We start from the raw sequence: 26,543 nt of genomic DNA, 5'->3' as shown, positions 1-26,543 counted from the left end.
CTATAATAAAATGATATGAGGTAATATATGTCACGGCCCTTATACATTTATACAATATTTAACGATAAATAAAAATTATTAATAAAAATTTAGCGTTATACTTAGTGCTTCGAAACGAGTCGAGTTGACTCGTGAGTTGGTTGAGTCGAGTCGAGTCGAGTCGAGTTGAAAATTACAATCAAATCGAATCGATTCATATCGAGTTAATAATTTAATAAAATCGAGTCGAGTCAAGTTAAGCCGAATTAAACATAATTCCGGCCAAATTTATGGAATTTCCTTTTTTGGAAATTATGTTACACAAAATCTGAGACGAAAAATTTTTGAAAATTACAAAAATGGAATTTTGTGGAACGGCTATCGCCAAAAAAAGGAAATGATCGGCATAGCCGAATAAAATCACGTGATTTAATTCGACTCAACTCGATTTGGTTTGACGGGCCAACTTGACTCGAATCGAATCAAGTTTATATTTTTATAATTTTAACTCGACTCGACTCAACTCGATTTAACTCGAGTTGAATCGAGTTTACATATAACTCGACTCGACTTGACTCGTTCGGAACTCTGCAACAATATTTCATGAATTTATCACTAAATGGATCGTCTATGGACTGTGATGACCAACCCTTTACAGTTGTAGAAAATGAACAACTTCGAAAAATATTTCGATTATTATTCCCTAATATTAAAACTATATCAGCAGATACAGCCCGTAATGATATTATAGATGCGTTTAAGGAAGAGAGAAATAAAATACAAAATATTTTACAGGTATATTTGGTACCTCTATTTTTTATTTAATAATTCTCATAAATATTAACACATTAGAATATTAATAGAATGCTCCAGGTCATCTTGCATTTACACTTGATGCGTGGACTTTTTCAAACTTCCTTTCATTTCTCGAAATTACAGTGCATTGGATTTCCCAAAACTGGGAATTAAAAGAAATTTTGATCGATTTTTGTAAATTATCTGGCCCGCATTCTGGAGAAAATCTATTTCAAACTTTTATCCAATGTTGTGATGATATGAGAATTCTTACTAAAGTAAGTATATTGATATAATAACTATTAATTCTTTATTGTTTTTTATTTATTTATAATCTGAGGAAGAACTCTTTCCGCTGATCTCTTAAACCAATTTTTTTTTTTTTTTTTACAAAAAATAAAATTTATTTTCGCTTTTAAAGATATATAATATGGACGCAGGAATAATTAACGACGATGAAGAGGTCACGACGTGGGTTAACAATGACAAGAAGATATATATGAAAAAATTTTTTGACCAATTTCACGATGTTTATGATGTTTTTTTAGCAGAGGTCGTGAAGTGTAAAAAAATTGAAGAATACATAGATTTGGAAAAATCGATAATTTTAAGAGTTGGTTCTGTTTCAAAACCGGGAAAGATACCTATACGCCTCAACAAACCGGAGACGAAAGTGCCAGCGGTGTATTATTTTTTATCTTTATTCCTAATAAAATTTGCAGGAGTACATGTTGAAACTAGTTTAGAAGTACTTCTTCGACGTGAGAAAACAGCTGCGACTACACTTCAATGAATGGAATTTCAAAATTCAGAATTTCAAAAAATAATTGAGAATTTGGAAAAAGGTTTGGCAGAAAGTGCTTTGACAAACGAATTAGTAATACAAGATTTAGAAAATAGAATTAGGAATTTAGAAGCAGAAGTGATTGCTAAGGAATAAATAATATTGAAGAAATCAGAGGCAAATAATATTTTATGGAAAAAAATAAAAGCGCTAGAAGAAAAAGAGGAAAATTTAACGAGTCAAGTGACAAAAATGGAAATAGATAATGAAAAGCAGAAAAAGAAAAAACACCTCAACAAAAAGAGGAAAAGGGCGCGAGTACAACAAGCTAAAAATAGGACGATCACCGTAATCGAGTTAGGAGTGATTGGTGATAATGATAAAGATCGTCTGGAAAAACATTTTACCGCTAGGTCACGTAACATCACATTTTACGATATACCAGCATATTGGAGCGACGAAGAAATTTTTTACCAACTAAGGGACAATGTAGGTTTTGTGGAATACATGAGGACTAAGAAATGTTACAAATACAAGACCGTTAGAGTGACGCTGCGCTTTAGCAATGCATACGAAAAGATATACAAAGAGGGCGGCGTGAACGTGTCTTTAACAAGAAATGGTCGACAATATTTTATTAGAATGTTTGACTCGCGATTATCTTATAAAGAAGTTAAAGAAAAATTGCGTTGGCAAGCGGTCAAACGATTGGAAGTTGATGCTCAGAATGATGATGTACTAGTGATAAAGAATATATTAAGACCTATTACGCTTTTTTTGGAAAAATCATTAGAGTCAAAGGGACACGCTTTATTATTTTATATTTTATCAAGGAAATGAATCTGATGAATGCAATTAACGAATCTATAAAGATCAATGACTTAGAACAAGGATTATGGATAAAGAAAGAAAATGATTACATCGACAAAAACAGAGAATTGCAAGAACTTAATAGACGATCGGATTATAAGAGAGACGCCTCAAGATCAAATAGCTTTCGTATGGAGTGGAAACAACAAAGTGGCCTGTCTACACGCTTCGCTCTGTCAAGAAGACATAATCAATGGAGGTAAACATGGATATATAGAATTGAATCAAGAAAATACAATGAAGAAAAAGATTAGAAAATTTAAAAAACAGATTAAAATAGTTTAAAAATCAATTAAAAATTGGAATATAAACGGTAACGTATTTAGGATAGGTAGTTTTAGATAAATTTTTATATAGATTAGTTTAGCATCATAATAGAATAAGTCAAAATATAATTTAGCTTTTGTTAGAAGACGATACAACAATGTATTTAGTCATTTTAAAATTTTTTACGATAGCTCTACAAATAATTTTCTTTTTGTTTTAGTTGAATAGGCATAGAAGTAGTTTAGTTAGAAAATCTTTGGTTATGTTTATCCTCGCCTCGGTTAGATAACCCGTGGCTTTGGTATGAAGGGATTCATTATCGAAAGATAGTGAATTTCAATGTATTATTGTTATAATTATTATGTATTATGATGCGTTATATTTACTAATAAAATTAACTAAATACGTTTATCAAAAAAAAAAAAAAAATTTATTTATAATCTATTTAATACAAATTATTTTTATGGAAAATAATAGATTATAGCATATACAACAGACAATGCTTCTAATAATGATACTTTAATGAAGTCACTAGAATCAGTTTGTCAAGAGAGGAGTATAGATTTTACCACAAAAAACAATCATGTTCGATGTCTGGCTCATATCATTAACCTTGCCGCACAAGCAGCGCTTTCTAGTTTAAAAGTTGGATATGTGGAAAATGAAAACGTACTTTTAAATGATACTGATGAAATAACTGAAGTAATTCCAAAGGTTAGGTACTTAGGTTAAATTGTTAATGTAATTATATCATTATAAGATTAAACTGATTTTATATTATATTTATATCTTATATCTATAGCTTCGCAAACTTATTATTAAAATTCGCGCAAAATGAGACGTCAATGTGAAGCTGCTCACCTCCCAAACAAAGAACTTATATCCGACGTGAAAACAAGGTGGAACTCAACTTACGCGATGATAGAACAAAGTTGTGAATTACGAGAGGTAATTTTTTATTATTAATGATGATTAATAATAAAATTTTTTTATATAAATTGTATTATTTACTATTTAATTATTTTAATAATTATACTAGGCTTTGGATAACACTGTAACAGCAGATAGAGATTTAAGAAAATGGGAGTTAGTAGATTCCGAATGGAAATTATTGGAAAAAATTAAAAATTTATTATGTGTAAGATTTATTATTTTAAGAAAAGTTCGCGCGAATTTTTCTTGTTGGACCCTGATATGTAACTATAGGAGTATGTAAATTTATATGTAATTGTCCTATTAATTTTTAATTTTTATAATTATATTAGATATTTTCTCGTGCTACAAATCATATTTCCCATTCACGATTCCTAACAATCTCAAACTCCGTGCCAGTTTATAATTGGCTTATGGATGAAATTGAAGATCTTCAAACCAATAAAAATACAAATGAAGTTATAAAAATAGCGGCAAAGAATGCTATGGAAAAAATTCAAAAATATTACCACTATACATCCGCCTTAGTGTATAATATATCTACAGGTATATTTTTTATATTTCTATGTTAATATTGTATTTTTTCTTCTAATTTTAACTTTTTAATATTTTTTTTTAGTTCTTGATCCCCGATTAAAACTTCAATACTATAAAGACAACGATTGGGAAGAAGAATACATTACTGAAATACGAACAAGTATTTTTAATATATATAACACACAATATACACCTTCACCATCAATGACTATTAAATCAGATCGAAATAGTGAGCCTAACGATAACCTATTCCATCACATATATAAAAAAAGACGTTCAACAAATGAAAATGAACTAGAATTGTTTCTTGAATATCCGGTTTTATCTGCAGAAATTAATATACTAGAATGGTGGAAGGTACAGTATGATCAAAATTAAATAATTTCGTATTAATTATATTAATTTTATATTAATCCTTACTATTCCTGGTAAATATACCTTTAATAAACCATTAAAACTACAGTTATTGGTTTTAAAAATATTTTATTTAATATTTATTTTATATTTAACATTAGCAACTAGTGTTCCTGTTAAAAGAGCTTTTTCTGGTAGAACTGATCTTGTGACACAAAAAAGATGCAGTCTTTCAGCTGAAACAATCTGGGCGTGTATGTGCCTAAAGTCTTGGTGAAAAGTGGAATTATAAATTTATAATAATTTTTTATTTACGTAAATACTTTTATATAATATAATCAATATAAATTTGTAATATGTTTTAACTTTTAATGTTTGCTATTTACATTATTTTATTAAATAAAGAATAACTAATAATATAAATAATCTATATAAATCATTTACACTTTACAATGAAAAAATATAAAAAATTCGAGTCTGATTCGGTTTAAACTCGACTCGACTTGACTCGAACTCAGAGTTAGACTCGAATTGATTCGAATTGATTCGATTTAATGCTTTTTATGAGTCGAGTCAAGCCAAGTCTAAAATTATTGTAATTTTGATTCGACTCGACTCGACTCGACTCAATTTTTCCGAGTCAAGTATGATTTTGTTCAATAATCGACTTGACTCGACTCGTTCAGAGCACTAGCTATGATACATCTTTGTACGATTATTAGATGCCAAGTTATTTAATATATTCTTTATATAACTGTGATTATAAATAGTTCTTTTTAATATAAGATTTTTGAGGATAGGTGTGATAGTGACTATAGATAGATTGTGACTATATAGGATAGATTTTAATAATAAAGTGTTTTGAACATTCAACTGGTGTGACTATATAGTAGAATGTGACTATAACGGGAGTGACTATAGAGGGAGTTGACTGTATTTAACATGATGTAAGAAAGAAGGAGATTTCAATTCTTTAACTTTCTTTAAAGGAGAAAGAATAGATATTTAGGGAAAAAAAAATTATTTTAGCGAAACATTACTAACATTTCGATTTTCTTTTTATTTTTTTTTTTAGATTTCAGCACTCCAGTTTCCATATTTCTGGATGGAATTTTGAAGGCACCTCTTCGAAATTCCGCATTTTTTTTTCTTTTTTTATTTAAACGAAACGTTAACTAACATTTTGATTTTCTTTTTTTTTAGGTTTTTAGCTTTCTAGTTTCCGTATGTCTGAATGGAATTTTGAAGGTACCTCTTCGAAATTCTGCATTTTTTTTCTTTTTTTATTTAAACGAAATGTTGACTAACATTTCGATTTTCTTTTTTTTAGGTTTTTGGTTTTCTAGTTTCCGTATGTCTGGATGGAATTTCGAAGGTACCTTTTCGAAATTCTGCATTTTTTTTCTTTTTTTTTATTTGAACAAAACGTTGACTAACATTTCGATTTCTTTCTTTTTTAGGGTTTTGGCTTTCTGAGCTGCATTTCGAAGGTGAAACTTCGAAAAAAAAAAATTTTTTTTTATTTTATTTTAATGAACGTTAACTAACATTTGTTCTTAATTTTGTGGATTCAGAATACCAAAGTGCGGGGCTTCAATTTGGCCAAATCCACAGGTAAAGTTTCATATTTTTGAAATTTAATAAAAAAACATTAATTTTAATGTTTTTTATATTTTTTATAGAAAATCAGCTTCGATTTGGCCAATCCTACTATAGGTAAAGTTTCAAAGTTTCTTTCTTCAAAACTTTCATAAAAAACGTTTATTTTTAACATTTTTTATATTTTTTATAGAAAATCAGCTTTGATTTGGCTAATTCTATAGGTAAAATTTCGTATTTTCAAAATTTAATAAAAAAATATTTATTTTAACGTTTTTTAATTATTTTTTATTTTTTTTTTTGCAGGGAAATCGGCTTCAATTTGGATACCAGAATTCCGCAGGTAAAGTTTTGATTTTCAAAACTTTTTGACAAAACTTAATAAAAAATATTAACATTTTTTAATTATATTTTATTGATTTTTTTTGCAGGGAAATCAGCTCCAATTTGGATACCGGAATCCTGCAAGTAAAGTTTCGATTTTTGAAACTTTTTGACGAAACTTAATAAAAAACGTTTAATTTAACATTTTTTTATTATTTTTATTATTTTTTTTGTAGGGAAATTGTCTCTGATTTGCCATTCTACAGGTAACGTTTTGATTTTCTGGGAATTAAGGAATTTAACGTATATCGAATTCCTAGGTTAGTTTCAAAATAAAAAGTTCAAAACTTTTATAAAAAAGTATTTTATTATTTACGCAATTAAACATTTTTAATGTTATTCTGAGGTCTTTTAGATATATGGAAATTCAGTAAAGTGATTTTAAACGGCTACTTCATCTTTCAAGTTTTCAGGCAACTGTAATATTAATTGGATAAAATTGTTTTATATATATATGTAATATTTTAAATTTCAAAATAAAATTTACTGCAAATCAGATGCAATTCAGAATAAAATTAACTGCAATTCAGACGCAATTCAGAATAAAATTTACCACAATTCAGATTAAATTTACCGCAATTCAGAATAAAATTTATAATTGAAAATTTACTGCAATTCAGATTAAAATTTACTGTAATTCAGAATAAAATTTACCACAATTCAGATTAAAATTTACTGTAATTCAGATTAAAATTTACTGTAATTCAGATTAAAATTTACTGTAATTCAGATTAAAATTTACTGTAATTCAGATTAAAATTTATCGCAATTTATCAAAATTTATCATAATTTAGAATAAATTCACTGCAATTCAGTAAATTTATGAATATATTTTTTAAACAATTCAGATTAAAAATACTAAGCAATTCAGATACAATTCAGACATTCTGATCGGTATTGATTGGCCTGCCAATCAGAACTTTTTTTGGATTGATAATTCAGCCATCTTTATCACCAAATTTAGCCTAAAATCGGACATCCAATTTTTAGCCAATTTGGACTATTTCGACCAGTGATACTGGCGTTAAGATCAAAGTGTCTTGCTGCTTTATTTTATCTGTGTAGTTTAGCATAAGTGATAACCTGTTTCTTCTGATAAACAGAATATGAGAAACATTTTTGCTTGACAGTTCTATTGCACAAAGCCTTCAGCATTTTTTGTGAGAGTTTCAAACAGGTTACGAAATGTATTTTGTGTAAATTCCATATTTATAAAAATCATTCAGTTATACAAATTATCAATCATAATACCATCATAGTATGAATTAGCAGTCTAAAATCTCAATTTTGTGATGCAATTTTTGAAAATTTTTAAAGAGAAAGTAATATTTATAAAATCACCTAAAATTAAGCATCTCTATAGTAAAAAAAGGGTGCTTAATTTTGATTCATCTTTTTTTCATATAATTTTTCATGATAGGAGGACTTTATAGTTATGTAAACTATTTTTAGCGTCATGTCAGTGACATTCCATTTTCATGTCTTTTAAATTTATTGTTACATGCACTTATGTGTGTTCAAGTTTTAAGTTTTTTTTTTACGAACTACCATAATGATAAGAAAACAGAAATATCAGCTAGGCATATAGCCACTAATCTTTCTCTTATTCCATTAGGAAAAAATATAAATATTAAACTAATGCTAATAAGATAAGATGATAATGATAATAACATATGTGCTGATTTTTGGAATTAGTCTAAATTAAGATTTTTATAAAAATTTAATATTTTAGTAAGATTAACATTACACAAATCTAAATTAAATATGTGTTACATATTTACGTAACTCAGATTTAATAAAAAATAAAAAAAATTTTTTTAATCAATATTCAAAAATAACGGTAATAATCACTTCTTTTTCCCCATCACTACCCATCACTTTTCCATCATTTTTCTATTCACTTTTATTAAATATGACAAAAAAGTTTATAAGCAAATATAGCAGTTATTTTTAAGTGGTAAGTAAAAGAAAAAACTTAATATTTTATATACATAGATAAGACATATTTTTTCATAATTTTTAGCTTTAATTTATTGTTTTTTCTTTGTAAAAAATACATGAAATAAAAAATAATTATGATGTAAAATAGTTGTAAAATGAATAATAAGATATTCTTTTTTTTTCAAAATAACTAATTATATATTTGTTTTTTATTTTTTAAAATTATTTTATTAGATTTATTCTACTAAAATCCTTAAATGGCAAATAAAATCTTTTAAATAAAGTAAAAGAATTTGGGATTCTCTTATGAAAGCATTTTTTGGTAAGAAATAAAATTTTCAGATCGGACTTTATGCAGGTGACAAAATCGTGCATTATTATTCCTGGAGATATGCTAACGTCATTATTTTACATTCATTTGAAAGCTGAGAATTTGCTCTATCGTAAGAATCAAAGATCAGGAAAATTGGATCACTGGATGAGGCGTAATTAACGATCAAAGTCAAATCAAATTTAAAAATTAAAAATAAATATATTAGACGTAATTATTCACAATCCAGTGATTCAATTCATTCGATTTTAGGCTTATTAGATAGACCTCAATTTTCTCTTTCAAATGAATATAATTTCATTCGTGTAGCTTGCATCTACAGGTATTTAATAAATCTTTTTATATCAGATTTTATCAAACTTATAAAATTTTATATTAATAATATAATTGATGATTCCTAAACATCTACATATATTAAACGAATTATTTTAAATTTATTTTAAAGATAAAAGTTGGCATCACCTTAGGGAGCAAAGATCATTCAAATTGAATCACTACATGTGAAGTAATTAATGATCAAATTTAGATAAAATTCAATAAATATACTGAACGTAATTACTGAGCAACTAGTGATTCAATTTACTTGATTTTAGATTCATTAGATAGATCTCGATTTTCTCTTTCAAATGAATGTAAATTTATTTGTATAGCTTATTTCTACGAAGAATTATCAATGATTTTGTCATGAGAGTTATATTTGATCTTTTAAATTTTAATGATATCTTATATTAAAAAAAAATTAAAAATTATATAATTAATTAGTTTTTTTTGCATTATCTAGTATAAATTTATTATTCTTATATAAATGATAATTTATATTTGCTTTAATAAAATTATTTTTGTGTAAAAAAATTAGATTCCAAGGATCGGCCCATATGATATGGATTTCGATCCAATTAATTTAATTAATAATATTTTAAATAGATTAAGAGATAAATAGTACTGCTAATTAAAGAGTATAAACACAATAAAGGAAAATGAAATTTATTTTTTTAATACATAATACTAGTTTTCAAATTTGTTAAAGAATATTTTATGATATTGTACGGTGTTGTATTTATACTGGTTAATGTCACTACGTTAACCAATATAAATACAACCGTATAATATTTATGGCTAATGCAGATCATTCTCAAATAAACTATTGATATTTGATATTGTACACAAATAAACTATTGATATCAATATTGTATGATAATTATATTTTTGATATGTTAAGCCGTACTGAATTCATGTCAATGACATAACACAATGTGGTGCAACTTGAGATACGCTACTAATCAAATGTTCTTCCATCTTCACCACTGCTTTTATAATCATCACTATTATCAAAATTAATTTTACAGGCATAAAAACACAATTAAATATAACCTTCAAAACAACCTATTATTAATTAATATTATAGAGTTATTAGGCATGAAGTATTTAATATGGAGGTGGGTGTTGAAAGATTGTGCCACTGTATGGCACATGACAACAATCATCTATACGGTTATATCTCTGAAATCTTATTGGCATCATGAACTTATGGGATACTGGATATACTTAAATATTATCTATGATCCATTGCTCTTTTTACTAAATTTAGATATAACTATCTGATATATCATATACAGTGGCCTGCCAAAAGTGACCGATCACCTAAAAATTAATAAAATCAGTTATTTTCATTAATAATTTTTATATTTATTTTAAAATTAAAAATATAAAAACCTATTTTAAAAAGTATTTTTATACTTAATTAATAATAAAATTGTGTATAAATATATAATTTTAATGTGAAAAAAAAAATTGACTTTTTAACCAGAGCAGCTAAAGCAAAACAGATGCCAAAAATCGATTTTTCAACTAAAAATTAGCTTATTTTCAAAAAATCAGAAAAATTTGATTAGTAGTTGCTGAGAAATCCCCTCCTAAAAATCGGCAAAATTGATAATCTACATATAAAAATTATAAAATTTCACCAAATTTCATGATTTAAAAGCAGATTTTTCCAAGAACTGCTGATTAAAATTTTCTGATTTTTTGAAAATAAGCTAATTTTTAGTTGAAAAATCGATTTTTGCTATCTATTTTGCTCTAGCTGCTCTGGTTAAAAGGTCAATTTTTTTTTTCACATTAAAATTAGATATTTATACACAATTTTATTATTAATTAAGTATAAAAATACTTTAAAATAGGTTTTTATATTTCTAATTTTAAATAAATATAAAAATTATTAATGAAAATAACTGATGTCATTAATTTTTAAGTGGTCGGTCACTTTTGGCAGGCCACTTAGAGGTATGCTCCGAATCCGGTCAATCCAGATATCCGGTCATCCATCCGAAATTTGACCAGATTCGGATTGATCTGGATGATTCATCGGATTGACCGGATAGATCATCGGATATCCGGTCAATACTTGCTCACCAATTTGACCAGATGGTTGACCGGATATCTGAATAATCTGATGAATCCGATGAATCCGATGAATCTGAATTCAATTTTTTCTACTTAATACTTTTTATTAATATTAATTGACAATTAGAAATTTTTTAATAATAAACATAGTATTTATTTTTACGTTATTACACATGATTTTTAACAAATTATTTGACACAATATTTATAAAAAGTTTAAGATTTGAATCGAACCGGTTTGAAAACCCCTAAAGAAAAAAAAAGAAGAGAACGTTAAAGACTATCCAAAGACTAAAAAAACAAAATTACCCTCCCCGACTTATCTTTATATCTCAACCGAAATCCAGGTCCAGGAAGACGTCCCCCTAAAAAAAGAAATAAAAGGAACGTTAATTACGTTTCTAAAGACAAGAAAAAACCAAAAATACTCTTCTCCCAACTTACCTTTATAACCCATGCCGAAATCTGGGTCCAAGAAGATGTCTCCCTAAAAAAAGAAGCAAAAGGAATGTTAATTACGTTCCTAAAGACAAAAAAAAAAAATACACTTCCCCATCTTACCTTTATAACTCAAGCCGAAATCCAGGTCCAAAAATACGTCCCTCTAAAGAAAAGAAGTAAAAAGGAACGTTAGTTACGTTCCTATAGAGTTTCGATCCTATTTTTTAAAGCAATTCAGATAGAATCCAGATTCTAAATTTGACCTTAACTCTGACCAAAATTATAATTTTGACCAGAATTAGTATTAAACGTCAAAGATTAATAATTGTCTGCAAAATTTGCTAGCTCTGGCCAAATTTATAGTGCTGGCTCAAATTAATAAAAACAGATTCATCTGTTACAAAAAAGTAAGATCCAGATGTCCAAAAAACAAGGGAATCTGGATTTGAATCCGGATTGACCAGATCCAGATCAAAACCCTACGTTCCTAAAGACAAAAATAAAAAAAATACACTTCCCCATCTTACCTTTATAACCCAAGCCTGAGATCCAAGTCTGGGAAGGCGTCCCTCTAAAGAAAATAAGCAAAAAGGAACGTTAATGACGTTCCTAAAGACAAAAAAACAAAATACCCTTCATCCAATTTACCTTTATAATCCAAGCTAAAATCAAAGTCCAAGAAGGCGTTCCCTAAAGAAAAGAAGTAAAAGGAATGTTAATTACGTTCCTAAAGACAAGAAAAAATAAAAAAACTCTTCCTTCAACTTACACAGGTAAAACGCTGACCAATCGGGTACCTACCTGATTGGTAACTTTTTTTTTGATCGGTCACCTGATTTATTCAATAGTTAGAAATTGGTGTACACTTCAATCGAATATCAATCAGGTTAATACCCGATTGATAACTATCGTTCAGTTTAAATTTACCGATTGATTTCTATTGTTTCAATTAGACTATTGATAAACTATTTTTCTTTAACTAAAATTAAACTATTTTATACTATTGAAATTTACACTAACATTTTTTTCGAATATTTACTTTTGAAACTTAAAAAAAAGTTTAAACTATTTCATACTATCTTTAACATTTTTTTTCAAACATTTACTTTTGAAACTTTTAAAAAATTTTTTTTTTTAGGAAATTGGTTCCGATTTGGATACCAGAATCCCACAAAAGTTTCAAACATTTTATTTTCGAAACTTTATTAAACTGAAAAAACCATTTATTTGAAGATATTAATAAACGATTTTTAACATTTTTTTTTAACATTTTATTGTAGGGAATCGGTTATAACGAATCCCATAGGTGAGTTTCAAAAAATAATTTTTTGAAACTCACTTTTTTTTTTAATATTCAATTGTAGGGAATCGGTTATAACGAATCCCATAGGTGAGTTTCGAAAAATAATTTTTCGAAACTCACTTTTTTTTTAATATTTAATTATAGGGAATCGGTTATAACGAATCCCATAGGTGAGTTTTGAAAAAATTTTTCGAAACTCTTTTTTTTTAATATACAATTATAGGGAATCGGTTATAACGAATCCTATAGGTGAGTTTTGAAAAATAATTTTTCAAAACTCATTTTTTTTTATTATTCAATTGTAGAGAATCGGTTATAACGAATCCCATAGTTAAGTTTCGAAAAATAATTTTTTGAAACTCACTTTTTTTTTAATATTTAATTATAGGGAATCGGTTATAATGAATCCCATAGGTGAGTTTCGAAAAATTTTTTCAAAACTCTTTTTTTTTAATATACAATTATAGGGAATCGGTTATAACGAATCCCATAAGTGAGTTTCAAAAAAATTTTTCAAAACTCTTTTTTTTTAATATACAATTATAGGGAATTGGTTATAACGAATCCCATAAGTGAGTTTTGAAAAATAATTTTTCGAAACTCATTTTTTTTTATTATTCAATTGTAGGGACCCGGTTATAACGAATCCCAGGTGAGTTTCAAAAAATTTTTTTTCGAAACTACAGTTACAACGAATCCCATAGGTGAGTTTCGAAAAAATTTTTCGAAACTCTTTTTTTTTAATATACAATTATAGGGAATCGGTTATAACGAATCCCATAGATTAGTTTCGAAAAATAATTTTTCGAAACTATTAAAAAAACGTTTTTAACATTTTTTTTTATTATTCAAATATAGGGAATCAATTACAACGAATCCCATAGGTTAGTTTCGAAAAATAATTTTTCGAAACTATTAAAAACGTTTTAACGTTTTTTTAAAACGTTTTTTTTTACTTTACAGAAACTTACCATTTTTAATCAATATAGAATCGATATCGTTAAGTTTATCTTAACGGTATCATTTCGATATCATATCGATATTAAATCGATATTGAAATAATATCGAAATGATATCAAAATGATATCACTTGAAAACTTAAAGTTTCTGTAAAGTAATATTCAATTATAGGGACGAATCCCATAGGTAAGTTTCGAAAAATAATTTTTCAAAACTATTAAAAACGTTTTTAACATTTTTTTTCTAATACACTATTATAGGGAATCGGTTACAACGAATCCCATAGGTGAGTTTCGAAAAAATTTTTCGAAACTCTTTTTTTTAATATACAATTATAGGGAATCAGTTATAACGAATCCCATAGATTAGTTTCGAAAAATAATTTTTCGAAACTATTAAAAAATGTTTTAACATTTTTTTAAAACGTTTTTTTTAATATTCAATTATCAATTATAGGGACAAATCCCATAGGTAAGTTTCAAAAAATAATTTTTCGAAACTATTAAAAACCGTTTTTAACGTTTTTTTTCTAATACACTATTATAGGGAATCGGTTATAACGAATCCCATAGGTAAGTTTCGAAAATTATTTTCGAAACTATTAAAAAAACGTTAACTAACATTTTTTTATTATTCTATTATAGGGAATCAGTTATAACGAATCCCATAGATAAGTTTCGAAAATATTTTTCGAAACTTTTAAAAAAATGTTAACTAACGTTTTTTTTTAATTCTATTATAGGGAATCAGTATAATGAATCCCATAAGTAAGTTTCGAAAAATATTTTTTTGAAACTATTAAAAAAACATTAATGTTTTTTTTTTAATTCTTTTATAGGGAATCAGTATAACGAATCCCATAGGTAAGTTTTGAAAAATATTTTTTCAAAACTATTAAAAAAACGTCAACGTTTTTTTTTAATTCTTTTATAGGGAATCAGTATAACGAATCCCATAGGTAAGTTTCGAAAAATATTTTTTCGAAACTATTAAAAAAACGTCAACGTTTTTTTTTTAATTCTTTTATAGAGAATCGGTATAACGAATCCCATAGGTAAGTTTTGAAAAATAATTTTTCGAAACTATTAAAAAAACGTTTTTAACGTTTTTTTTAAATGTTTTATTATAGGAAATTGGTATAACGAATTCCATAGAATCCCATAAGTAATAAGTTTCGGAAATTTTTTTTGAAACTATTAAAAAAAACGGTAATAAACATTTTTTTATTATTCTATTATAGGGAATCGGCTCTGATAGATGTATATACCGGAATTTCATAAGTAAGTTTTAACTTTTGAAACTTTTTTTAAAAAACTTTCTTTAATGTTTTTTTATTTCTTTTGTAGGGAATTTGCTCCAACCTGGATACCGGATTCCAGATAAAATTTCAGTATTAGTAGTATTTCTGATTTTGTATTTTTAATAATTAATAAATTTAAATTATTAAATGTAATTATTGTAAAATATCAAATAAATTTAAATAAAAATGTATGCAATCGGCAGATTTCTTATTGTTATAAATTTATTAAAAAGTTATCAATCGGTATACTGATATGTCAAATAGTAAATATCCAGTAAATATCCTATTGGTAACTATTAATACTCGATTATACTCTATTGAATATCCCGATTGGTACCTGAGTATCCTCCTTTTGTGCCATCTTTTGGCAGCAATCGGGTTTACTGATTGATGAAAATTTTTAAAAAAATAGGAACCAATCAGGTGGAATTCGGTCACCTGATTGGTCCCCGATTTGACATCGTTCGACTAGTGAAATGCAAATTTTTAATACTTATCAAATATTGTCATTTAATGAATACAAGACTCCCATTTGGTTAAACTTCGTGATAAGGTTGCTCTTCAGAAGCTAGTTCTGGGATAGGCTCAGGTTGCTTTTCAGAAGCTGGTTCTATCTACTACAGACTCTGTAGAAGATTTAGGATCAGAGAGGGATTTGGATTTTGTGGATTATTCTGCAGGAGACTCAGATTGTTGTTTAGGAATTGAGTGTTGTTCAGGAACTGGATCTATGGTTGTATAATCTGAGTCAGATAGCATGTCATCTAAAATGTCGTAGTCATCATCTTCTTTAGGTACGGACTTCTTAGCAGGTAAGTTATCTTCTTGGTCAGATTCCTCATCAGACAGATAACAGTCTGAGAAACTATCTATAACTTCATTGGTATCTTATTCACTAGTGTCTTTAATGGGATTCAGTTGCTTTTCCCTTAACTCTTGTAAATGTTCTTTGGGAGCTGAATCTGCAACTACTTTGCATTCGAGTTTTTGTAGAGCAGATTGTGTTATAATAATTTGGATATAATTTCTAGTGGATCCTTAGCAGGAATGCTATATATATTTGCCAAGAACTTTTTCAAGGCTTTGGAATCAGATGCAGGTTTCTCAGGAGTATTTGTATCAATTCCTTCTATGTTTATTTCATCTGTTTCATGAATCCAGTTTTTGCTGAGGAACTTTTTGTATAGATCCTCCCTGGATATGCTGTAAACCTGTGGTGTTGTTTTACCTACACGCATTTTTTTACTTTTTATGCCTAACTCATTTGATATAGTTCTAGTAGCATTAATCTTTGATAGGAGTGAATACGACATGCTTCGCAATAGTTGGAATATAAGCATCCGTGATGGCTCTCAAGTATGCATAGAACGCCTCACTAGCACCTGGGTATTTTATGGCGTCACCAAGTTTCTTAAAATATTCAAGGTCTCCCTTGCGGGATGGTGACACATCTAAGAACACTGTACGCCTATCGTCGTTTTCCACTCTGAGAGTGTTCTCATTGGTAAGAACGATGGTGGACATAAAGTTCTTGTATTGTGTTAGCGTCTTGTATTTTTCGTGAATTTCTATTGTATCACTCGTTACCTTATTCTTCAAAAAGCGATACAGAGAATTCCATTGGCTTTTTTCTGTGCCCAAAGCAAAGGAATTATTACCATATATAAAAAAATAAAAAAAATATATTTAAAATAATTAACTGAATAATTTTATTAATTTTGTTAAAATATTATTTGTCTAAAATACTCATGATTCGGATCATTTCACATATTTTTTTTTTTTAAAAAAAAATTTGTGTATAAACTAATTATTAAATTCATAGTATCAAATTTTCTTTGAAAACTTATCGATCATAAATACTGTATGTTATACTTATTTAATTAGTAAATTTCGGTATGACAAATTTTATCAATTTTAATTAAAATTATTTTGAATAATAGTTTTTTAAAACTTTATTTTTATTTTGAAATTACAAATAAAAAAGAAAATAATAACCTATAAACACAAAAAATATGGCTGTATTCGTAATAAACTTCGCCCGAAAAATAAAAAAAAGAAATACGAAACTATCTGACACTAATATTATATCTATCGGAGTTTATGTCATAATCTTCACAACTTGGCAAGTCAAAAATTTCATTTTCTGTTGATACACTTTCATTAGAATTAAGACCAGTTGATACACAATTACAATTGTTTTCAGAATCAATAGGATCAATAGGATTAAAACTATCAAGTTCTTGAATTACTTGGTCAATATATGGCCTTTCATCTGGTTCGTGTTGCCAGCATTCTAGTTTATATAAATAAATTATATTAAATCTTATTGCAGAAATAAAATTATACTTTTATTCATACTTACTTTTATAAAGCGAAACAAATTTATCATTTGTGCCTGGAATAGGAGTTTCTCTCAGCTTATTATTAAGAATATCTTGCTTAATTCGAATAATTTCAAGATGATTTTTATTTTCAAAATCAAACGGTGATAAACGACTTGTTAATTCCCAGAATAATATTCCCAAACTATACATATCTGATTTTTCAGTTAAACCATATGAATGATTTTCTTCAAAAAATTTAGGATCCATATAAGGTATTACACCACACGCTTTGGTATGATTAGCTGATCCCTTTTGACATGAACGTCCAAAATCTGCTAATTTTATTGTATCTTTATGTATTAAAATATTATTAGGGTGCTAAAAAGAAGAATGTGTTAATTATGTAAATATAAACGAATTATTTAATAATATGAATGAACTTACAAGATCTCCATGTATGACCTTAGTGTTATCATGTAACCACAAAATCGCACTTGCAATTTCTTTAGCAAACCTTAATTGATTCTTCCATTCAAAAGTTATAGTATTATTCCTTAAATAATTTCTTAATGTTCCACCATCTGCATATTCAAGAACAAGCGAATAATTTATTTCGTCTAAAGAGAGTAAATAAAAAACATGTAAATATATTGCATAACATAAAAATATCAAAGATCTATTATTTTTACCTTTTAATTTCGTAACTCCATAAAATTGAATTATATTCGGATGAGAATTAACTATCCCTGTTAGAAGAATCTGGAAAAAAATAATGAATTTAATAAATAATAATAATATCAATATATACAGTAAATGTATCGGTTACACACTTCATTGATAATTGTGTTCTGATTAAAGTTTTTGTCGAATTTTTTAATTGCAAGTTTTGATATATTTTTCCAGTATACATTGTAAACCAAGGCGGATCCTCCCGAAGCAACCTCAGTAAGATTCTTAAAGTCTAGAGGGTCATAACAACGAAATATTTGTAATATCTCGTCATTCAATAATATCTTTAATACCTTTAGTCCATTTTTGGTGTCACATTCTTTGAAGCGCAGCTGTCATAATCGAATTATTAATTAGGTAAAGTAATTATCATTTGGCGTTCAATAATGGCATATTTGTATATATGAAAATGTGTACATTAAAATTTTCGGCCCAGTGGTAAAAAAAAAACCACTTAAATATCGAGTTCTTGAAGATAGTCGTGGCGCAGTTTTCCAAGTCAACAATTCTAAATGATGTCTTTAAGCTTCAGAGATTAATGTTCTGATTTAATTATAAATTTTTTAACTTAAAATTTTTTAACGCTGGGCATTACTCAAATAACAGCAAAATGTGTTTTGAATATTGACCAGAATAAAAGTGTATAAATTTTAATATAGGTAAATTAAATTAAAATAAAAGAAATGTAATTTTTTTTTACCTCCGTTATATATAAACTCATTCTGTTGTGTTACGCTACAGCTGCGTATTGCTGATTAGCTCATTATCGACAGGATAGAAACCTGTATAGTTTAAAAATGTAACAACCCCATGCAAATTCAAAAGACTGGGTTTACGCCCATAAATTGTTTGTTTTAGTTTTGTTTTCTTGTTTCTACAATGAGTTAAAGTACTACAATAAATATGCCAAGAATAAATTAGTTTCAAATGTGTCTATAAATTTCGTTGTATACATGCGGCAATGTTGAAACGAATATAACAGGTGATTTGGAGTAATTGCCGATCTTCATAGGTCACATGCAAGATAAAATGATAATTTTAATCTTGATAACTTTCTTCTTTTTTTTAATTCAAAGTTCATTATTATAACTTTAGGTGAATGACAGAAAACTCAATTATGGAAGGTTTTTTTTATAGCAACTTAAATTAGGAGCTTAGGAATTTATACCCATATGTGCCCTTAAATATAGGAAAGTAAGAACAAGATTCTTGTCTAATTAACTGCAAGTTTTTTTTACCAAGATTTTATGCTAAAAGGTTTATTTTTGCTTCAGGAAATCTTTTAGACATACATTAGGTCCCTTCGCGATGTTGATTTTATTTAGTTAAGGTTTATTCTTTCTTTTGATGGGTATTTTATGCTTTATGTGATTTTTTATTTAATGTGATTTTCTATTTAATTATTGATTATATCTGTTTTTATATTCAAAACATTCAAAACTCATGATGAGTTTGTTCTAGTCATAGAATATTTAATATTTTGGCGACATTGCTTTATTGGCTATTTAATTTTTTAATTATTTATTCTATCTGCATTGACTTTTCTTCATTCATTAATTTTTTTTATAGATTTCTTTCGTTATACTGTAGTTATAGATTATTGATTTGTATTTGCAGTACTCTTTCTATATGTTTAACCCTTTGAATTTATTTTATATATTAATATTTGGCTGGTTTATACAATGGCAAAAGATAAATGAGGTAATAATTTTATTTTGCTTTTTTTAAAAATTAATTATACGATTCTCTCGATGATTTTAGCTTCTGTTGACAAATTTTACTGAATTAATAAATTAATAGAAAAATTTTTTTTTAAGACAATTATCCCCAGAATTACGTCTAATTCTTAATCATCATATTCTTTATCAAGTTGATAACGAGATTTTATTGTTTTTAATAATATTTTCAATAGAATGATTTATTATTTAAAACATTATTGATATTTAAATTATTTTTTAGGGATATAGGTTATGAACATCAGATAATTGGATTGAAATCGTCTAGGAAACTAAAAAACAAGGGTTTTTATGAATATTATCGATGATTAAAATCATTAAATACGTAAGTGATCTTATTAAACTAAATCATCAGATCATCAAAATAGGGATTTATTATTATTCAAATTAGAGAAAGAATTTGTAGCAATTATATAACGAATACGCTCCAATTATTTACGTTCCTATAGTAATTATACTAATGATGGAATTAGTTTTAAAAGACGAATGTTCAAAAATAATAACATATTCTTTGCCGCTTGTCGCTTAAATTTAGGAGGGTCTAAAGAATGTTTAAATAGAATTCATTAAAATTATTACAAGTATTTTATTACATTAATTATTATAATTAATTTTAACTTGTATTTATTTGAATAAATCTTATAAAATTCAAATTGTTTACATTTTATGTTCAACACAAAATTTTCTATATTTTTTTCCTAGTAAAAGCCTTGAAGACGTTTGTAAAATTTCTTTTTCTATATATACGATACTCTAATTAAAATGTCCTTTACAACATCTAATATATATAAGAAAATTGAAAAGGATTTGTTAAAAACCTTCTCGCCTTAAATACATTTATGTCTTTAATCCGCAATGTTAGTTAACTGTCTGTCAATGCTAACCTAATAAAAGATCTGCTCTATCTTTCAAATAAAACTCTAAAACCGCCCGTCGATAGACGGTTGTCATCTACTAGGTTAAAGATATAAAAAAGTTAATATATGCTCACTATTTTGTTTTTTTTCCGACATTTATTTTAGACTTATTTTACATCTTACGAGCTCAATAAAAAAAAAATTTTTTCTCGCACAATTTTAAAGTTTATTTTTATCTTTAGTACATATGACTTAAATATGTCAAATATCACGTGATCTTTCTATAACAGGAAAACATGAAAGAAGGAAGAAAAAAAATGATGAATGATCATCTTGATCATCTTATCCTTATCCTACTTATCCTATCAACTCGACAAAACTCATTTTAAAAAACGTTAATAATAATATAATGAAATTATATACATCATATAGTAATTAGTTGGATGATCAATTTGCAGATCAATTGAGCCAAAGTCATTTCGCGTCGAAGATTTAATCTACGTGAAATTTTTAAAGAAAAGAGTGTAAATCTAGTTGTAAAATATATGGAACGCACGGAAGAAAGAATAATACTCAAATAATATATACATACTGTACATACAGTATATATACTATTCAATTATTCATTTCTTACCTCGAGTTATAAATTTACAGTATAACTTTAAAAGAAAGGAGATCCATTAAAAAATTGATTTGCGAGTGGATTACTTGTAATTTGTAAAGGTAATTGTGTAATCCGGTTTAACGTATTTATTGCACGCCTTCTATGTAATCTCATAGTTCTGTTTCCATACCGTCGAATTCTTCGTTGATTTCTACGTCTACGAAGAATAAGATAAAAAGAAACGTGTAAATTCCTGTTATTTAATGGCATTTTTATATATGAGCTCAGACTTAAAAGCTTAAAAAGTAGGAGAAAGAAAAAAAAGTGAAAAAATTATTATTAAGTTGAATTTGGGTGTATTTTATATGAAAATAAATTGATATTTGTGATAATTTCATATTGAGCACAAATTACGTAGTAAGCTTTATTAAATACATAGTTGGTTTACTTGGTTATAAAAGTGATGTTAAATAGTAAGATCAATGAATAAACACGTTGCGTTAGCGTAAAATTATAATTTTTGTATTAATCTTACGTATATGAGTGATTTATATTTTTAAATTTATGTCACTCTTGAAACAAATTTCCTTCTTGACATTTTTAGTGTTACTTATTCAAATCACCCGAGCACGAATTTCTGAATACGCGCTACGTTTGCTGTTCTTGCTGTTTATAGTTCTATTAAATAAATAGGTTATTATTTCATCTATAATTTTAGCTGTTGTACCACACGGAAAATACGCAGGTAATCTCGATAAGTCATATCATAGATTCCCGGTTAATAGTAACGTAAAATATTAACCGAAATGGAAAGTAAGAATTTATTGTTCAGTTCAGAGTATCGTCCATTGACGTTTTTGATCATAAATAATTCACACTGATTATGCGTGAATTAATTACATTTTCATACTCCTATTATAACCAATCAAAATCATAGTCGATAGTGCGGCCGTTATCCATTAGATTAAAGCTAAAAAAAGTTAATACTAGTTAATACATGCTTACTAACTCGTATCAAAAATATAGTATCAAAACTTTTTTTTACCATTATTTAATTTGTTAAACGTAAAATTGTTCAAAGTAAATTAATTGTTCTTTTTTTAAATTCTTTACTTCATATTTAGTATGATATTTACAGTAAGACTTGGAATAGTATTTATTTAGCTCATTGAATGATTGACTATAAAATTAATAATTTCGATTTCTTGGTATGTAAATTTCTTGAAGCCGTATATTCCCTTTGCTGCGGAGTTTTTTGGCGGCAATGATTGTTAGTTATCACAATGTGTCAGTTGTGTCACGCCATTCTATATCTCCGCTTAAGAATTTTATTTCGTAAAAAAATGGTTATTTATCACCTTTTGTGACACATTCTTTGTTATATACTCAAAGCACGTTTTCCACCTTGATCTACAAAAATATTTCATTTAATAATACAAGATTATATGACAATAATGATAATCTAACAGTTCTGCCTTTAACCTACTTATAATAAAATGATTTTCATCAAATATTTTGTTTTACTCTTCCCTTTTAACTTCCCCCATTTATTACTTTCCAACGAATTTTGATCTTAGTAAACATTTTTCCTCTCGTTGTCGGAAATCCAAATATATCATTATCCAAACTAGCTTCATTATCAATCTTTAAAAATTCCCAAAAATTGATCCTCAAAGAAATATTCCCTTTTAGTAATATTAAAATAATATTCTTAAAAATAAAAGGATTAATGATATAAATACAAGAATAGTACGTTACACGTAAAATATATTTCTAAAATTTTATACACTTAAACTAAATATAATACTGCGCCCCACAATCAATAAATTCACTAGCATTACAATACAAAGACTATATTTGTATGCTTTGTGCCGATACATCTTTTTTTTTTAAACCTTTTTATTACAAGATGGTGTATATATCTGATATATTGATTATAAATTTTATTTTATTGTAGCTGATAGGATAATAAATAAATTTAGAAATGCGTTTAATATCAGAAATTTCATTTCAAGATTACTACTATAGAACTTTAAATTGATTAAATGATTATAAACATTGAAGATTAGGTTTATATTGAAAAATATTTATTCACAAAATAAAGGAATTAATGAATACAAAATAAAGCAAAGAAAAAAAAATATCATATTTAAAATAAGCACAATTAAGTAAAACATACATGAAAATTTCTCTAGATAATTGTAATTTTAATCTATAAATCTTTAATTGAGAAATTCATATAAATTTTCTTAAAACTTTATTTTTATACTAATGTCAAAATAATTTAAATAATTTTATTAGTCATATATCATGATCGATAAGCAAAGGAAAATTTGATACTATCGTATGAATTTTAATAATTAATACGTTTAAAAATTAGTCTCAAAAATATTTTTTTTAAAAAAAAAAAAATATGGAAAATGATCGTATTTTAGATAATATATTTAATAAAATTTTTCAGTTAATAAATATTTTAAATTGAATCCTATTTTATAATTATTAACAAGTGCTCTTGCTATTAAAAAAACAATATAATAGATTTTTAAATTAAAAACTTTATTTTTACTTTAAAATTATATATAAAAAAGAAATTAATAACTTATAAACACGAAAAATATGGCTGTGTTCGTTAATAAACTTCGTCCGAACTCCGAAAAATATAAAAAAAAAGAAATAATATGAAATTTATCTATATACATTATATCTATCGGAATTTATGTTATATTCTTCACAACCAAGTCAGAATCTTAATTTCTGTTGATTCACTTTCGTTAGAATTAAGACCAGTTGATACATTTTTGTTTTCGGGATCAATAGGATCAATAGGATTAAAACCATCAAGTTCTTGAATTACTTGGTCAATATATGGCCTTTCAACTGGTTCGTTTTGCCAGCATTCTATTATATAAATGTATTATATTAAATCTTATTGCAGAAATAAATTATATACTTACTTTTATAAAGCGAAACAAATTTATCATTTGTGCTTGGAATAGGACGGAGTTTCTCTCAGCTTATTATTAAGAATATCTTGCTTAATAATTTCAAGATGATTTTTATTTTCAAAATCAAACGGTGATAAACGACTTGAATAATACTCCCAAACTATATATATCTGATTTTTCAGTTAAACCATATGAATGATTTTCTTCAAAAAATTTAGGATCCATATAAGGTATTACACCATCCAAAATCCGGGTGTTACGATAACATGTAGTGTATGGATACCTTTGTATGTAGGGTATAGTATGCTGTAATTCTTTACGTTTATGTGACATTTATTTTAAATAAGTAATACCATGAGTAAGTAATAAAAATTATTGAATTATCAACGCGTTCGAAATTTGAACCAAATCAAACTCAATTTGCAACTGAAAAATGCAATCGACCGGAAATGTACAGGACTATATTTAAAGACTTTCTGATTATTTTTATTCAGGAACTCAAAAAATAAATATTTGAAAGTTAAATAAGTGAAAAAAATTCATTTTAATTTTGCAAAAAAAAAAAAAAACAAAATTCAAGCTATAAATGTATAAAATATTTCATCTATTGATAAAAAAAAAAGTTTTCTTATGATGGAATTTTTCGATTTTTTTATGAAAAAAAGTGCTGATTAATTTTCTCTACAAGTAAAGCTGCGAGTGTTCTGATCCTCCCTACATTTCAGACCATCTGCACATTCTTGAGTCGAACAATCTTCATTAAGTTTTTGCTCGCCACAACCGCTAATAAGCCGCTTGAAAAAATTACAACGTTTCACGAGGCGGAAAGATTGATCTATTGATGAAATTTCAATCAAGTATTAAATATGAGAAACTTGAATATTTACGAGAAAAATTTAATATAAAGTAAATTTTAACCTTCATGACTAGGTAATGCATGAACCAGCATATTACAGACGATAAAATTGATAATGAGAAGCCAAAGAAAATATTTCATCGTTTTTGTAAGGTAGGATGATAGGGTAATGAATATGAGTTAAAAATCAATGGTAAAATCAAATTTACTGTTATCCAGAACAGAAGATCTAAGGAGAAAAGAATGTGATATAAAAACAGAAATATTTTTTTTTTAAAACTAAGTTATCAACCATTCTGAACAGACGTTATATAAATATAGAAAATTTCAGACTAATTAATTTTTATGTCTCATTTTTAAAATTCTTGCTTTTAGCAAAGTTCGTGATGTTGATTGAAGTAATGATTGTTTCAGTTCTTTTGAGCATATCAAACGCGCAATTAATTTTTTGATTGAAATTTCGGATGTAATGTTGATTCGTTGTAGGGATTAATGATCGACTAATTGATCGATATACAATTAATTTTTTATTTGATCGACCAATCAAATGTTTTTTTTTTTGACATGAAGTTTCAAACATCCATTACATGCATAGCCAGCATAGGTACGGCCGGCAAATAAAAATTGATTATTATTTGTGTCTACACTACTTCTACATGAAATAGGCAAGCTTAGTTATTTAAAACATTATTTTACCACTCTTGGCTTTTAGACACATGTAGAAATAACTAAAGATGACCCCGAAACCGATTTGCCGAAATTCCGAAATTCCGAAATTCCTAAATCCGAAATTCCAGCCGAAATTCCGAAATTAAATATGTAAATTTGGCCGGAATTATGCACTTAATTCCAGCAGGAATTATCGAATTTCCTAAAATTGAAATCGATGTTACACTTGAATGACTTGATTCCATATCGAAATCGATTTTGTGGGAACGGCTATCGCCAATATAGAAATGATCGATATGATTTTCGGCATTTCGAATTTCGGGATTTTTGCAAAATCAATTTCGGGGCCATAACTACCCGGAATCTGAGATACTTCCCTTTCCCCGAAAAGAAATAAGAACATTCTCTACTTCTCCGGCGAATCACCACTTAAAATTAATAGATTTTTTTAATACTTAACGTTAATAACTAAGCGATCTGTCAAATTTAAATATATGGATGCGGATCATATATGTACAATATATTAAAGGTTCAAGTTCAAAACTTCAAATATGGATCGGAAAAACGAAATTTTACAGCTTACACTTAATAGGAACCGCAAAATAGACATTGAGCGGACTTCAGTTTTTTTTTCAAATTCAAT

At 26.8% G+C, this 26,543-nt stretch overlaps 6 protein-coding genes across 6 annotated transcripts; 2 read left to right on the top strand and 4 right to left on the bottom strand.

Moving 5' to 3' along the window:
- Nucleotides 1-1,810: 1,810 nt before the first annotated feature.
- On the top strand, nucleotides 1,811-3,427 carry OCT59_029246 (uncharacterized protein; the record flags this gene model as incomplete). The annotated part of the gene is made up of 4 exons (XM_066142546.1): nucleotides 1,811-2,293; nucleotides 2,392-2,627; nucleotides 2,924-2,975; nucleotides 3,173-3,427. 4 exons carry the CDS (start codon nucleotides 1,811-1,813, stop codon nucleotides 3,425-3,427), a joined length of 1,026 nt encoding a protein of 341 aa, XP_065994579.1.
- Nucleotides 3,428-5,745: 2,318 nt separating this feature from the next.
- OCT59_029245 (uncharacterized protein) lies at nucleotides 5,746-6,625 on the top strand (the record flags this gene model as incomplete). The annotated part of the gene is made up of 7 exons (XM_066142533.1): nucleotides 5,746-5,767; nucleotides 5,850-5,894; nucleotides 5,980-6,009; nucleotides 6,094-6,133; nucleotides 6,210-6,235; nucleotides 6,425-6,461; nucleotides 6,550-6,625. The coding sequence occupies 7 exons, from the start codon at nucleotides 5,746-5,748 to the stop codon at nucleotides 6,623-6,625; spliced, it is 276 nt and encodes a 91-aa protein (XP_065994578.1).
- Nucleotides 6,626-15,849: 9,224 nt separating this feature from the next.
- Nucleotides 15,850-16,418, bottom strand: OCT59_029244 (uncharacterized protein; the record flags this gene model as incomplete). The annotated part of the gene is made up of 2 exons (XM_066142525.1): nucleotides 15,850-16,045; nucleotides 16,252-16,418. 2 exons carry the CDS (start codon nucleotides 16,416-16,418, stop codon nucleotides 15,850-15,852), a joined length of 363 nt encoding a protein of 120 aa, XP_065994577.1.
- A 46-nt stretch (nucleotides 16,419-16,464) lies between these two features.
- Nucleotides 16,465-16,704, bottom strand: OCT59_029243 (uncharacterized protein; the record flags this gene model as incomplete). The annotated part of the gene is made up of 1 exon (XM_066142516.1): nucleotides 16,465-16,704. One exon carries the CDS (start codon nucleotides 16,702-16,704, stop codon nucleotides 16,465-16,467), a length of 240 nt encoding a protein of 79 aa, XP_065994576.1.
- A 412-nt stretch (nucleotides 16,705-17,116) lies between these two features.
- Nucleotides 17,117-18,954, bottom strand: OCT59_029242 (uncharacterized protein; the record flags this gene model as incomplete). Its single annotated transcript, XM_066142508.1, has 7 exons — nucleotides 17,117-17,473; nucleotides 17,543-17,882; nucleotides 17,949-18,121; nucleotides 18,194-18,263; nucleotides 18,335-18,565; nucleotides 18,651-18,752; nucleotides 18,934-18,954. 7 exons carry the CDS (start codon nucleotides 18,952-18,954, stop codon nucleotides 17,247-17,249), a joined length of 1,164 nt encoding a protein of 387 aa, XP_065994575.1. The 3' UTR covers nucleotides 17,117-17,246.
- Nucleotides 18,955-24,158: 5,204 nt separating this feature from the next.
- Nucleotides 24,159-24,708, bottom strand: OCT59_029241 (uncharacterized protein; the record flags this gene model as incomplete). The annotated part of the gene is made up of 2 exons (XM_066142499.1): nucleotides 24,159-24,328; nucleotides 24,564-24,708. 2 exons carry the CDS (start codon nucleotides 24,706-24,708, stop codon nucleotides 24,159-24,161), a joined length of 315 nt encoding a protein of 104 aa, XP_065994574.1.
- Between the last annotated feature and the right edge of the window lie 1,835 nt (nucleotides 24,709-26,543).

This window comes from Rhizophagus irregularis, chromosome 9, assembly GCF_026210795.1.
Source record: "Rhizophagus irregularis chromosome 9, complete sequence".
Taxonomy (NCBI): Eukaryota; Fungi; Glomeromycota; class Glomeromycetes; order Glomerales; family Glomeraceae; genus Rhizophagus; species Rhizophagus irregularis.
Note: the sequence above shows the minus strand (reverse complement) of the source record. Positions and strands in the feature narration are given on the sequence as shown.